The sequence below is a fragment of the Marmota flaviventris genome, chromosome 11 (assembly GCF_047511675.1).
Source record: "Marmota flaviventris isolate mMarFla1 chromosome 11, mMarFla1.hap1, whole genome shotgun sequence".
NCBI lineage: Eukaryota > Metazoa > Chordata > Mammalia > Rodentia > Sciuridae > Marmota > Marmota flaviventris.
The window spans coordinates 2,834,204-2,848,182 of record NC_092508.1 but is presented as its reverse complement, the minus strand read 5'-3'; the positions used below and the strand labels follow the sequence as shown (position 1 = coordinate 2,848,182).

General features: G+C 39.1%; 1 protein-coding gene across 12 annotated transcripts in view; it reads left to right on the top strand.

The window, feature by feature from the left end:
• The window catches only part of Ube2f (ubiquitin conjugating enzyme E2 F (putative)), a 53,412-nt gene that overhangs the window by 12,223 nt on the left and 27,210 nt on the right, over positions 1-13,979 (top strand). For 5 of the 12 annotated variants that reach the window (XM_027951657.2, XM_027951659.2, XM_027951651.2 and 2 more), the window contains exons 3-4: positions 3,405-3,434; positions 7,557-7,622. The exons of 2 other annotated variants lie outside the window; for them this stretch is intronic. In XM_027951657.2, coding sequence (XP_027807458.1) covers positions 3,405-3,434; positions 7,557-7,622 — 96 coding nt within the window. The remainder of the gene's footprint in view (positions 1-3,404; positions 3,435-7,556; positions 7,623-13,979) is intronic. 5 more of the 12 variants (XM_071619505.1, XM_071619503.1, XM_071619504.1 and 2 more) reach the window with 2 other exon arrangements.

Here is a 13,979-nt window from a genome sequence, read left to right as displayed (position 1 = left end):
CCAAGGACCATTTTACTTTCTGCTTGAGGCATAGATTACTTTTTGGCCCATTTATTGCAGGGTATGCAATCAGCTACCAGACTAGTTTTTTTGATTTGTAATTAATTCATTTATTAAGTTACAAAGCATGATTCCTTGATGTGTGTGTGTGTGCGTGTACGTGTGTGTGTGTATATATATATATATATATATATATATATATATATACGCACACGCACACGCACACACCCATAATTGAAATGATGACTAGTCAAGCAAATTAACATATCCATCTCCTCACATGGTCACATTAGATCTCACATTATTCATTCTAACTGCAACTTTGTACCTGTTGATGAATATCTCCCCATTTCCTACTGCCCTTTCCTTGCTCCTAGTCCCGGTCACCATTATTCTGCTTTGTTTCTCTGTACTCTTCGGCTATTTTAGATTCCACATATTAGTGTTATCTGTAGTATATTTCTATGTCAGACTTATTTCACTTGGCATAATGTCCTTTAAGTTTATCCATATTGTCTCCAATGACAGGTTCTTCTTTATTAAGGCTGAATAATGTGCGCGCGTGTGTGTGTGTGTGTGTGTATAAATGTGTGATATATGTGTATGGTATGTATGTATGTATATCGTAATTTATTCATCAGTTCAGGCAGCTTCTGTATCTTGGCTATTGTGAACAGTGCTGCAGTGAATGTGGGGGTGCACAGATTTCCATGAGGTATGACCTCATTTCTTTTGGATATACATTGAGAAGAGGATTGCTGGGTCATGTGGTAATTCCATTTTTAATTTTGGGGGAATCTCCATGCTATTTTTCGTGGGGACAGGTGCATGGAGTACTGCAACACATGGCCTCCTCCAGGTACTTGGCCCCACACATTTTCTTCACACCCTCACCAACACTTGTTTCGTCTTGTCTTCTTGGTAGTAGCCATTCTACATAGGGTTGAAATGATATCTCACTGTGGTTTTGATTTGCATTTTTCGGTGTTTAGTGATATCGAGCATCTTTTTTATGTATGTGTTTGCTGTTTTTCTGTCTTCTTTGCTAAAATGTCTGTTCAAGTCCTTTGCCCCCACCTATTTTTTTAAGTACAGAGGATTGAACCTAGAGCATTCTTCCACTGAGCTATATCCTCAGCCCTTTCTGTGGTTTTTGTTTTGAGACACGGACTTGCTAAATTGCTGAGGCTAGCCTAAAATTTGTAATCTTCTTGCTTCAGCCTTCTGAGTAGCTGGGATCATAGGGATGCACCACCACAACTGACTCCTTTGCCCGTCTTTGACTCAGGTTGTTTTTTTCACTGTTATGTTGTATGGGTTCCTAAGATATTTTCAATACTTATTTCTAATTTCTTATCAGATACATGATCTGCAAATGTTTTCCCCTAGTCGTGGGTTGCCTTTTTTGCCATTCAGAAGCTTTTTGCTTTAATGTAATCCTGCCTGTTTGTTTTTTTTTTCTTTTTTTTCCTTTTCTTTCTTTTTTTTTCTTCTTCTTTTGCTTTTGGTGCTTGAGCTTTTGATGTGACTTACAAAAACTCATTGCTAAGGCCAAGTCAAGGAACTTACGCCCTTATATATTTTCCCTTGGAGTTTCATGTTTTCAGGTCTTCTGTTGAAGGCTTTATTCCATTTTGAGTTGGGTTTTGTGCAATTGTAGGTTATGAAGGTCCCCTTTCCTTCTAATGCCTGTGGATATCCGGTCTTCCTAGTACCATTTGTTGGCCTTCATCTCCCTATAGTCTTGATCTCCTTGCAAATTAATTGTGTGCTTGGGTTTATTTTTCACACTCTTTATTTTTTCTATTGGTCTATATGTCTGTTTTTATGCCATATCATATTATTTGATTACTATACTTTTTTAAATTTGAAATTAGAATATAATGCCTTCAACTTATGTTCTTCTTTCTTAGGATAGCTTTGGCTGTTTGGATGTTTTTATGGTTCCAGACAAATTTTGGAATTGTTTTCCATTTCTGTGAGGAATGCCATTGATTTTTGTTTTTAATACCTTTATTTTATTTATTTATTTTTATGTGGTGCTGAGGATTGAACCCAGTGCCTTACCCATGCTAGGCAAGGTTTCTACCACTGAGCCACAACCTCAGCCCTGCCAGTGAAATTTTGATAGGGATTGCATCAAATCTATAGATTGCTTTGATTAGTATGGACATTTTAACTATATTAATTTTTCTAATATATGAGCACAGGGTATCATTCCATTTCTTTGTAGCTTCTTCAGTTTCTCTCATTCATATTGTGTAGTTTTCATTATACAGATGTTTCAACTTCTTGGTTAAATTCACTATAAATATGCCGTTGAATTTTTTTTAATTCCTTTATTTTACTATTTTTTATGTTATCTTAAATGGGATTGTTTTCTTGATTTCTCTTTCAGATGGTTCATTTTTAGTGCATGGAAACAACTGGTTTTTGTGTATTGATTTTGTATCTTGCAATACCAAATCCATTTATTATTTCTAACAGATTTTTTTGTGAAGTCTTTAGGACCTTAAGTGCCATAAAGAATCATGTGTGCCAGGCGTGGTGGCACACGCCTGTAATCCCACTGGCTTGGGAGGCTGAGGAAGGAGGATCTCAAGTTCAAAGCCAACCTCAGCAAAAGCATGGTGCTAAGCAACTCAGTGAGACCCTGTCTCTAAATAAAATACAAAATAGGGCTGGGGATGTGGCTCCATGGTTGAGTGCCCCTGAGTTCAATCCCCGATACCTAAAAAAAAAAGAATCATGTCATGTGTGAACTTGGATAATTTTACTTCTTTTCTGAGTTGGATGTTTCTTCTTTCTTTTTCTTGTGTAATTGCCCTTGATAGTGATTCCACAGTACTGTGTTGAGCATGGGCACGTTGCCTTGTACAGGTTTGTCCTGTAAGCTCTTTCATAGCAGGCTGGTAGGAGGTAAGCAGTTTTGTTCTGCAGAAGGGTACTGAGCTTACACACCTGGTGATGTACTGATAGAAGAGGAACTGTGGTGTTGAAGGCCTCAGGAGAGGATTGAGACCAAGAACCGTAGCTACAAGGAGGCAGGTCTGAAAAAAAGATGTAAACACATTGTATGTGTCAATCAGATTTTAAGAGGAGTGCTTCTGTGACTCGGTGGAACAGTTTTCAAAAACACTGCAGTCACCATGTAATTTCTCTTTATTTAAGATGATTTGCATTTGTGTTAAAGTGAATTTTCAAGGCTTGTTGTCCAAATTTGTTGGCATTCTGAAAGTCACCTTGTATATCTGAAAACTAAATAGCTTGAGATAAAACTTTAGACCCAGTTTCAGTGTTTTCAGTGTTTTTTTTTTTTTCTTTTGTATTCTGGAAGAAATTGCTAATTTAGAACTGATGCATTTTGAAGACAAACATTAACCATAATCTCTTTGTTTCTACAGAGGTTGCAGACCTTGAAGCTAATTTACCTTGTAAGTATAGCATCACCAGTCAAAATTAAGTATTCTAAAATAATTGCATGAAGAAAGCTTGTTTTATGTTTAATGACCCTGCATAGCAAAAAAAAGCTGTTTTTCATGTATGTCAGAAATGAATTTTAATTTTGTACAAGAATTTCTAGAGGACCTACTAAGAGTACAGAGGTGTCTAGTCTTTGTGAACATCTCACATGCAGACTGATTTCTTAGTGTACCAGAGCTGTACCAGAGTTAGGTTTTGGATCTCTTCCACATGTATTTTGTCCCATGTCCAGTCTACTTTGTGAAAATTTAATCAATAACTGACAGTCCTATCTTTGTTAGTGACAATACCACTACTTGGGTCCAGAAGGTATTTGTCTGTGACCTGCCTTGGTGTTTGAGGTAGGGCTTCTGTACTGCTTATAGTCCACGAGTGTCTTCACCTTGATCAGTCTTTCCTGCCCCAGACACACAGGCCTGCCTTGGAGTGCCCACTCACCATGCCCTGCATGTGTGTAGTGTGTGTCAGGTTCTCCTTTTTTCTTCTATCAGTTCCTTCCCAAGCCTTTATTTATTTATGGTACCAGATATTGAACCCAGTGGTGCTTAACCACTGAGCTACATACCCAAGCCTTTTTATCTTTTATTTTGAGATAGGGTTTCTTTAAGTCCTTAGGGCCTCACTAAGTTGCTGAGGTTCTACAGGAACTTGCAATCCTCCTGCCTTAGCCTTTTGAGCTGCTGGGATTATAGGCATGCCCCACCGCACCTGGCCTCCCAAACCTTTTATATTTCCATAATAACATCAAAGTTTGAAAACTTGGACCATTTTACTATGTTTTTGAATTACAGCTTTTTGTCACACTTGCTTTAAAAACAGTTTAAGTAAGGATGTCTATTGAAATATTTTGTAAGTTGGTCTCCTGTTTTGGCTGAGTACTGCAGAGAACTTGGGGTATTGATGTGAAAACCCACTGACATGGCTAGGAAAGGGCTCATTTTCCCTGCCACCTGCTGCAGTCCTTGAGTGGTTAGCTTATGAGGGTAAGTACATAAACTAAGTGTTTAAAAGTTATTTTTAACGTATAGATAGATGAGAAGAGTGGTTATGACATAAAATGATTTTTACTTTGGGTCTCAGTCACAATGTTGCAAGTCCCTGGATTGCTTGCCCTCCAAGTGTTCGACTCAGAACTGAAGGCTTTGTCTTGGGATACTACTAAAAAGTTAACTTTCTACCTACTGAAGTATTTATAGATGAAATGATGTGCTTTAAAATGCTCCAGGAGAACAAGTAAATAACTGTGTGGGTGTAGGACAGATGAAGCACAACTGGAAAAAAAATTTTGAAGCTTAGTGATGGGTCCATTTTACTCTCCTTTGCCTTCACGAGTGTAGGTCACTTTCCTTTTCATTCAAGACTGCAAAAAAGTTCCCCTTACAAATGATTTATTTTATTCTTTTTTTTTTTTTTTTTTTTTAATACTGGGGATTGAACCTTGCTAAAATTGCTTAGGACCTTGCTGAGTTGCTGAGGCTGGCCTTTGACTTGACATCCTCCTGCCTAACCCTCCCAAGCTGCTGAGAGTATAGGCGTGTGCCACTGTGCCCAGCAGTTTGTTTTATTCTTGAACATGAATCTTACATAGATTGCTGGTTTGTACCAGAGTGTAGTTTCAAAACAACAAAACTTCACATCCCCTTTTTAAATTAGGATTTTAACTAAATAACTGAAAAAAGCATTTCAATGTCTGAGATAGCTGGTAAAAGACAGCATGCTACATGCCTCTTCTTTTTGCTCTTCCTCCCTACCCTCATCATGTCAGAGGCAGGATGTTTAAATTAGTTTATAAGGTAAGCTGTATTTTCTAAAGGCTGCAGCTTGTTACTCTTTCTCTCTGACTTTTTGCATGGTACTGGAGATTAGACATGCTAGGTAAGCAGTCTCTTACTGAGTCACATCTCCAGCCCTTTTTATTTTTTATTTTGAGACAGGATCTTGGTGTGTTGCTGAGGCTGCTCTCAAACTTGGGAACCTCCTGCTTTAGTCTCTCAGGTAGCCGGATTACAGGCCTGTGCCATCACAGCCTGCTGCAGCTCATTTGTTTTGAAGGGAACCAAGAAGACTCTTAAGTACTAAGTCTTCGTTATATTTGATAATCTTTCCAAAATGTTTACAAAGGCAAACACAATAATTTGCCCTGTGACAGTGTTGTTTCATAATTATTCAGAACTAGTTTGGACCTCTGTACATGCAGGTTCATAGAGATGTCTCTATTTGCAAAAAGTAGAAAATGTCTCTTTCATATAGATTGAAATATTGGAATTTTTGGGTAGCCCATGTTTGCATGTAGAGGAAAAGTTTAATGAAGTTTCTGCATTGAGTTCAAAGAAAACCTGACTTTTAACCTTTTTTTTTTTAGAATTTATCCTTTCTTGAGCTTTAAAATTTCTGTCCCCCATCATTTCATTATCTTTTAATCCACTTTGAATTTCTTTATTCCTGGTGGCCTTTCTTCTTCAGAGGACTCGTTTCTACATCTGTACCTTTGTTAGTGTGAAAGGAGGGAAATTCCAGCTAATTCTAAAGGATGCCAACCTTGGCTCATCATGGAACTGTTTCCTACACCTTCCTCATTTGTTTTTCTTGCATATATCTCACAAAGAAAGATGGTATTTATACTCTCAAGATTAAGGGAAATGAAGCCCTTTTCCAATATTCTGTACACAGATCTGAATGTATTATTTGGGGGAGAGTTGTAAACTTTTTGACCTCGAGTTTCTTTCTTTCTAAGGTAAGGAATATGGCACTGTTTCCACTAGGACTGCTCTAAGCTCTTCAAAGCTGAGCTGTCTTTCACTCTAGAAGAAAGCTCATCAGCAATCCTGAATAGTTTCTGTGTGTCATCTCTCAGTGTTCTGACTTTCACTAAATACCAAAAGGAAGTGAGGCCTATAATAGGGAAAGAGAGTCATGAAGTACTTATTAATTTGGGAGCTAATCTTGCTTCTGTTAATAACGTGTGATGTTGGGCTAGTCATAGAAACGCTCTGTCCTAATTAAGGATGTTGGACTAGAATGGTCTCAAAGGCCATTTCTGACTTTATATTTGAATTGTCCTATTTTTGTTGAAAATCAATATCATTGCAAAACTAAGTATTATCAGTGACTTGCAAGAAATAGTAGGTGAACTAAAGAATTTAACATTCTCAGAGTTTATAGATAAGTGTAGAAAATTTCTTCTTTTCTGGTTCCTTGGGTGTTTATCCATGAATGGTCACCACTTCAGTAGTGTTGGTGTGAGTGACAGAGGCAAGTGTGGACTACAGCCAACTCCCTTTACCTGCACCGGCAGGCATTGGCTCTATTCCCAGGGGAAGTTCCTTGTCCTGATCCAGGACACTTCTGGCTTGGGACCACTGAGCACAGAAAGTTCCCTCCAGGTTCGCAGAGCATCATTTCACCAACAAAACAAGCTGAGCCACCAGTTAGTTTGTGAAGATGTTCTTTTTTAAAATGTCATGGTAAACTCCAGTTGGAGCCAGTTCTCAGGAAGCACACTTATTTTCAACTTCTCTTCACCACAGTGGCCTGTATGTCTATGTGCTAGGGGAGCAGATTAGAAATTTGACCTGATAGTTTTCCTAGATTTTTTGTGTTTACCAGCCTTTACTCACTACATACATCACTCTCCCCAGGGGTGTTTTCTTCTTCCTCTTCCTCCCCTCCTCCTTTTCCTTTTTTCCCCCTCCTTGTCTTGGGGTTTAACCCAGGGCCTTGAGCATGCCAGCAAGACTCTACCCCCAAGCCACACCCCAGCCCTTGTTTCTTCAAAGTAAAATAGTGTAATTCTTGAAAGTAACAGTCAGATTGCTATGTTTAGTGATCATTTAAAGGTTGAAGGAAAATATCAATTTGGAATTAACTCATGAAAAACTATAAGGAGAAAAAGAATGGTAAAAGCCCCTGGTTTGCAGCTGGAGCCTGTTGGCATAATTATGGAACACACAGCAGGGTGGGTCTTGCATCTTGGGTTATCAGCAGCACTGTGGACTTGCTGCGTGCTCAGGTCGCCTTTGGCGTGCAGACTGCTGCTTACGCCATACTTTCCTGATGTGCTGTTTCTTTTGCAGGTACTTGTAAAGTGCATTTTCCTGATCCAAACAAGCTTCATTGCTTTCAGCTAACTGTAATCCCAGGTAATAAATATTCTTACATACTTCAGTAATAAAATGATTTTCAAACATCGAGTTTTTAAAAGTTTAAAGGTTATAATCTTTAACTTTCTCCGTTAGCTTTTTTAAAGTTAAGACATTAGCTGCTATTCCATATGAAGGCAAGACATGTGCTTTGTAGTCAAAGCATAGTAAGTGAACTTGAGGCATTTGGTTTACACTCCATTAACCATGTATAAACTTAACAACTAAAATGAATGTTGACTGAGTCTTTTGTATGCTGGAGTGTGGGCTGTGAAATGATGTGTGGGTTTCAGTTATGAGCCTCTCTTTGGAGCAGCACAGCCTTTGTTATGTTGTAGCCTCATCTGCAGAGCAGGCATCAAATGGGCTGCATCCCATAGGACAGCAGTAGGGTTGAGGAGACCGTGTGTACAGCACATGGCCCAGGTCCTGGTGCACAGAAACACTGCTTGCCAGCTGTCCTCATTAGAACCGGGTAAGTGTGTGCTCTCCAGGTTGCCCCTGCATGGCACCACCTCTCTCCGTGTCAGACCAGGCAGGAGAGGAGGACGGGGGGCTCTTCCAGCTGCGGTGCAGCCCCAGGAGACTCAGAGCCCGCTGTGCTGGGGCTGGAGCAGGCGGCAGTCAGCTTGTGCTGCTGTGGGGTGGCAGGAGGAAGGAGAAGGGGAATTCACCACAGACAGTCCTAGAATCCTGAAGTCTAAGTTCTTAGAATTTCTCTAAGAAAAGTAACATGTAGATGTTTGTAAAACTCCTACCAGAGTAGGAATTTCACCAGCTGGGTCCCCTTTCACTTTTGCTGCCTAAGGATTAAGCTGAAGCTGAAGTATTAAGAAGTATCCAAAGGAAGCCAGGTGTTCCTCAAGTGAATATTGTCAGTAAATATTCACTGTAAAGTCAGAAACGTTGGACAGAATTACCCCAAGGATTGTGGTAAAGAGGGGAAGGGATATTTGTCCTCTTGAAGTGTTGCTGATAGAACATGGCAGTTAGTGGGGGCTGAAGAGGTCTGACCTTTTGGAGTGGGGTTGGTTGAGGTTAGATACCCAGGGCTATTTTGGGGGCAGGCAGTCCACAGATTTTTCTGGCATCATTTGGCAAATGTAAAGTTCAGATTGTTATTTAGAGCTGAGGTGGGTAGAGAACGCAAAAAAACAAATAAGAAGGGAGTTTTGTCTTGGAAACATAGGGTGTTATTTTATTTGGGGGATGGAAAGGGAGTGAGGAACTAGGAATAATGAGTCAAAGCTACAAAAGCGGAAGAGAATACAGAATTTAAGTGGGTGATAATGAGCCTGGCCCTGACTTTGTGTAGGTGTGTTATTTGCTGTGGAAGATGTTTTATAATAACAAGAGAAATCCCAATTTCAAAATGTGCTTAATAGTGTTTAAATTGCATTTTCTCTATGTAGAGGCTGTGCAGAGGGTTCTGGGACATGCGTGTGAACTTGGTCTGGTACCCCATCATGCATGTAGGAGGAAAGTCCCAGGCCCGTTCTTAGAAGCGGCCTCTTAGTGAGGCAAGCCTCTGGGTGAGGAGCTGGTGAAGACTGCCCATCCCTTGCTGCCTTCCTCCGACATCACGGGCTCTGCCACGTTCAACTCGGTGCTGAGCACACAGGTGGTTTCTCGGTGACTCAGGGTCACCCTTAAGAGCCCCTCGAACTGTGTCTTAAGTAGTGTGTGGTGTTTCTCAGAAGTTCTTAGAGTGATCAAGATTGTTTCCTTTCACCAAGAACCTAGACCTGGGTGTTCATGGTGAAAGTTCCTCCCTGGCCTTTCCAGGTCATCCCGAGCAGCTATCAGGGGTTTCTTTTGCTTTTATGGTTGATTTTTCCAGGCTTCTGTCACATAATAGGGTTTCTGTGAAGTTTAACCTTCAGATAAATGTTCCTCTCCGGCTTTTTAACTTAAAGTTTTTACTGAATCACATGAATGTTGTGACTATTGAAATTGCGTATATGGTAGCATCTTTGTTGTTCATATAATTACTCTTGAAAATGGAAAATAATTATTATATTTTGGTATTCAGTATCTTATCAGATTAAAAAAATAACTTATTTTGGTGCCTATAAATACTTACTACTTCAGCATTTATATTTGTAGTAAGTACACACTGAGGACATTGTCATTGCATTGAACTGTCTGACACTGTGTAGCACCTGATCTTGTAGGGCCATTGAATAAGAGAGCTGTGGGGGCTCTTGCCTTTGGTTATTAGAGGTCTGTCAACTTTTAAAACTTCTCTAGTATCATGTTTTTCTTTAAAAAAATAAACTTTGGAACCATGGACTTCTTAAAACAAACAAACAACAACAACAAAAATATTACGGATATGTCTAAGCAGTGAAGCTTTAACTTCATGCCTAAGTAAAATTTCATGCCAGTTGTAAAACTGGCTCATTTGCAGCCATGAACCTACAGCTGGATCTGAAAACTCAAGAATGCATGTGAGATGGGCGTTCAGTGGTCTCTGCAGATTTGCATCTACGTTTCCAGCTCAAAACTCTTTGTCTGGCTCCTGGCCACTTGGTACCATTTTCATGGATTTGTTTTGGGAATGATTCTTCAAGCTTAGGAATAAATACACTCTTCAGAGAAAAAAAAAATGGAAATAGAATTTGGTGATGGAGGAAAGAAAGGGACTGTTGGGGGGTTCTCCATCAGCTTACAAAACAAAAGAAAGTCCTGGTCAGTCAAACAGGACCATGGGGATGGGCCCAGGCCTCCCATGGAGCCTTCTGGGATATTAGTGGGACAGCTTGAAAAACTGGGTCAGCTCAGTGGCCCAGCTGAAGGAAACACAGACTTTAAAATAACAGTGATTTAAAAAAAAATTTTTTTTTTTTTACTTTTAAAATCAGTTTTACTATAGTATAAAATTGCAAACAGTAAAATGTGCTAATTTGAACTGTCCAGCTTAAGGAAGTTTGAAAGTGTGTATACCAGTGCCACCATGACCCCAGTAAAGGTGAAAAACATTCCCAAGACTCCCAGTTTCCTTGTGTCTCTCTGTAACCAGTTGCTGCCCTTCATACCACCCAACATTTCTTTCTGGTTTTTCTTACCATAGTTTCGTTTGTTTGAATGAGTGGGCATTCTCATGCAAGCCTTTTTGGTTGTATTTTTCCTTCTTCTTCAGTTCCGCCTAAGAGTGGAATTTCTGAGTCATAGGAAGATGTATATTCAACTTTTGAAAAAACTTTCCACTGTGGTTGTACTGTACACTGACCAGCCACGTGTGAGAAGTTTCAGTTGTTCTGCACACCTCTCAGCATGTGTGTGTGACATGGCTTACCTTGGTTTCGCGCGTGTTTCCTAGTGCCAGATCATGTTGAATGTCCTTTCATCTACTGACTGGGCCGTTTGTCTGTCTTATGAAGTACCCAAGTCTTTTGCCATTTTTGATCTTATTTTGTGACAGTTCTGTCTGTGACCAGAGCATGTGTCCTCTGTCAGACGTGAGCTAGGAAAGTTCTCTCCTGTTCTGTAACTTATGCCTATTTTTCAGTGCTCTTTTATTGAGAAAATTTTAACTTTAATGATGGGAAGTTTTTCAGAAAAAATTAATGGTTTGTGTTCTTCGTGTGCTGTCCAAGAAATATTTGCTTGTCCCAAGGTTGGAAATATATTCTCCTATGTTTTTCTCTGGGAAGCTTTGTGGAAAAGAAGTTGATTTCTCTTCAGAATCATCTCCTGCAAAATGGTTATCTTTATACTCTTACTACGTGAGTTAGTGATTCTACTGCTAGATATTTACCTAGGAGAAATAAAACACACAGAAATGTGTGCACAAAATTCTGTAGCACTTTATGCATAATGATCCCAAAGTGGAAGCAACACAACAGTTTTTTCCTTGTGAATAGGTGAGTAAATTAATATACGTTCCTACAATAGAATACAACTCATCACTAAAAAGATGTAAAACTGCTAGCTGGGCATGGCACACACCCATGATCCCAGCAACTTGGGAAGCAGGACTTTGATCCTCCTAAGGCAAGAGGATCAAAAGGTCGAGGCCAGTCTCTGCAGCTCAGTGAGACCCTCAGCTACTTGGCAAGACCCTGGTCTCAAAATAAAAAGAACAGAGATGTAGCTCAGTGGTAAAGTGCCCCTGGGTTCAAATCCCCAGTACCCAAAACAAAAGTAAAAAATAAAACAAGAAACCATGTAGAATGCTTATGGCTGCAGCAACAGAGGTGAAGCTCAAAAGCTTATGCTCGGTAAAAGAAGATCACATTTCAGACAACACTGCTTTCTAAAACACTTCAAATGATGATCTAGAAGAAAAAGAGTAGTTAAATCCAAAGTATAAGGAAGGAAATATTAAATAATAGAAATGAATGAAATAGGCAAACAAGAACAGCAAATACTAGTTCTCTGCAGAAATTAACTGGATAAACCATAGTTCACATCATCATGAGAAAAACTTCAAATTACAGTATCAGCAATGAAAACGGGACACTGCTATTTTATAGTTTTCTGTGTCTTGCGAATTTTTGTTGAACCTAAGTATTTTGTGTTTTTGAGGCTATTATAAATAGGTTTTTTAATTTAAAGTTTTAATCTTTACTATATATAATTGATTTTTAAATATATTGATCATGTATCATTTGATCTTCCTGTTTGTTAGTTTTAGTAGCTTTTTGATATATTCTTTGAATTTCCATGGTTATTGTATCTGTAAATAAAAAGATTTTTACTTCTTTATCAGTATGTATGCCTTTTGATTCTTTTTCTTGGTACCTTTGTCATGATTTCCAGTACAGTGTTGAATAGAAGTAGTGAGGACATGCATCTGTCATCTTTATGATCCTAGGGGCACAGGTTTATGAGTCATTAAATATGATGTTGGCTTAGGTTTTTTATATATGTTGGTCTCTCAGGCATATTGTTTTTTTTGAGAGGTTTTTAAAATCATAAATATGTGTTTAATTTTTTCAGCATCAATTGAGATGATCCTGTGGTTTTTCTCCTCTGTTTTACACTTATTTGGTGAGTTATACATAGTGATTTTTGAATGGTAAGCTGGTCTCAGTTCCTGCAGGGTCTTGATAAGTTACTGAGGGCCTTGCTGAGTTGCTGAGGTTGGCCTTGAACTCATGAGTTTCTGGCCTCAGTCTCCCGAGTTGCTGAGATCATAGGCATGCATCACCATGTCTGGCATTCATCCTTGGCTCTTTTTAGAAAAATTCTTAAAATTTTAGTTTGGAGATAACCATTGTGAGGGGGATAAATTTGCAGAATAACAGACAGCCTTGCCTTGGAGTTTTTTTCCCTTCAAATAATTCTTAAAAAAAAAAAAAAAAAAAAATGGCATTCTCCTTTTCTTATGAATTCTAGGAATACAATTTGAGCTTTAGAGCAGCAGCTGTCAGTCACAGTGTCATCTGGCTTTTCTTAGGCAGGCACTCACTCCTGTCTTCCTTGCTCCTTGTCAGAACTCCATAATCCAGGGGTGGGATGCTGCTTTTCTTATGGTGGTGCTGAGGGGAGACTCCTGTTTCCCCATGCAGACACATCACACCTGTTCTCAGCTGAGTCCTGCCCTGCCTGGTCCCCAGCTCCCAGGCAGCTTACAGGAGCACTCAGCCTTCCTAAAGTGAATATAAAGCATGTTTTAAAAGGCATTCATTGAGCTGGGGCTGGGGCTCAGCGATAGTGCACTTGCCTGGCATGTATAAGGCACTGGGTTCGATTCTCTGCACCGCATTTAAATAAATAAAATTAAATTTTTTTTTTAAAAAAGCACTCATTGCCACGGTTAAGATACATTCTGGTGTTTACCAATAAATGTGTACGTTATCTATAAAAAACCCAAAATGACATAGCCATTTAAGTGCTAAGTTTTTTTAGCATTTAAATTTCTCAAATGTCCTTTTTAGCAGTTATAATTTACAGATAGTAAGTTCTCTGTTCTTAGGTATGATCTGCATTTTGACCAACATGTATAGAACTACCACCTCAATCAAGATAATGTGTCTGTCACCTTTTGCAAAAAGCTCCACCCCTAGCTCTGGCATTTGCTGATCTAATATCTTTCCTTACAGTCTTGCCTTTTCCAGGAAGTTTTCACACAGTGATTCTGAGGTTGCCGTGCTGTGGTGTGGAAGGTTTGATGGTGTGATGAGCTGCAGTTGTATTCATCGTATGATGGGCACTCGAGCATTCCCTGCTTTTGGCAGTTAGGAATAAAGCTGCTGTAAATATTTGTTCTTGGGTCTTCCTATGGACCTGTTTTCATTTTTCTTAGCAAAATGTATAGGAATGGGAGCAATGACTCAGGAAAATGTCTGTTTAACTTAGAAGAAACTATTTTTATTTTTTTGTGGAGTAGCTATACCTGTTTGCACCAAT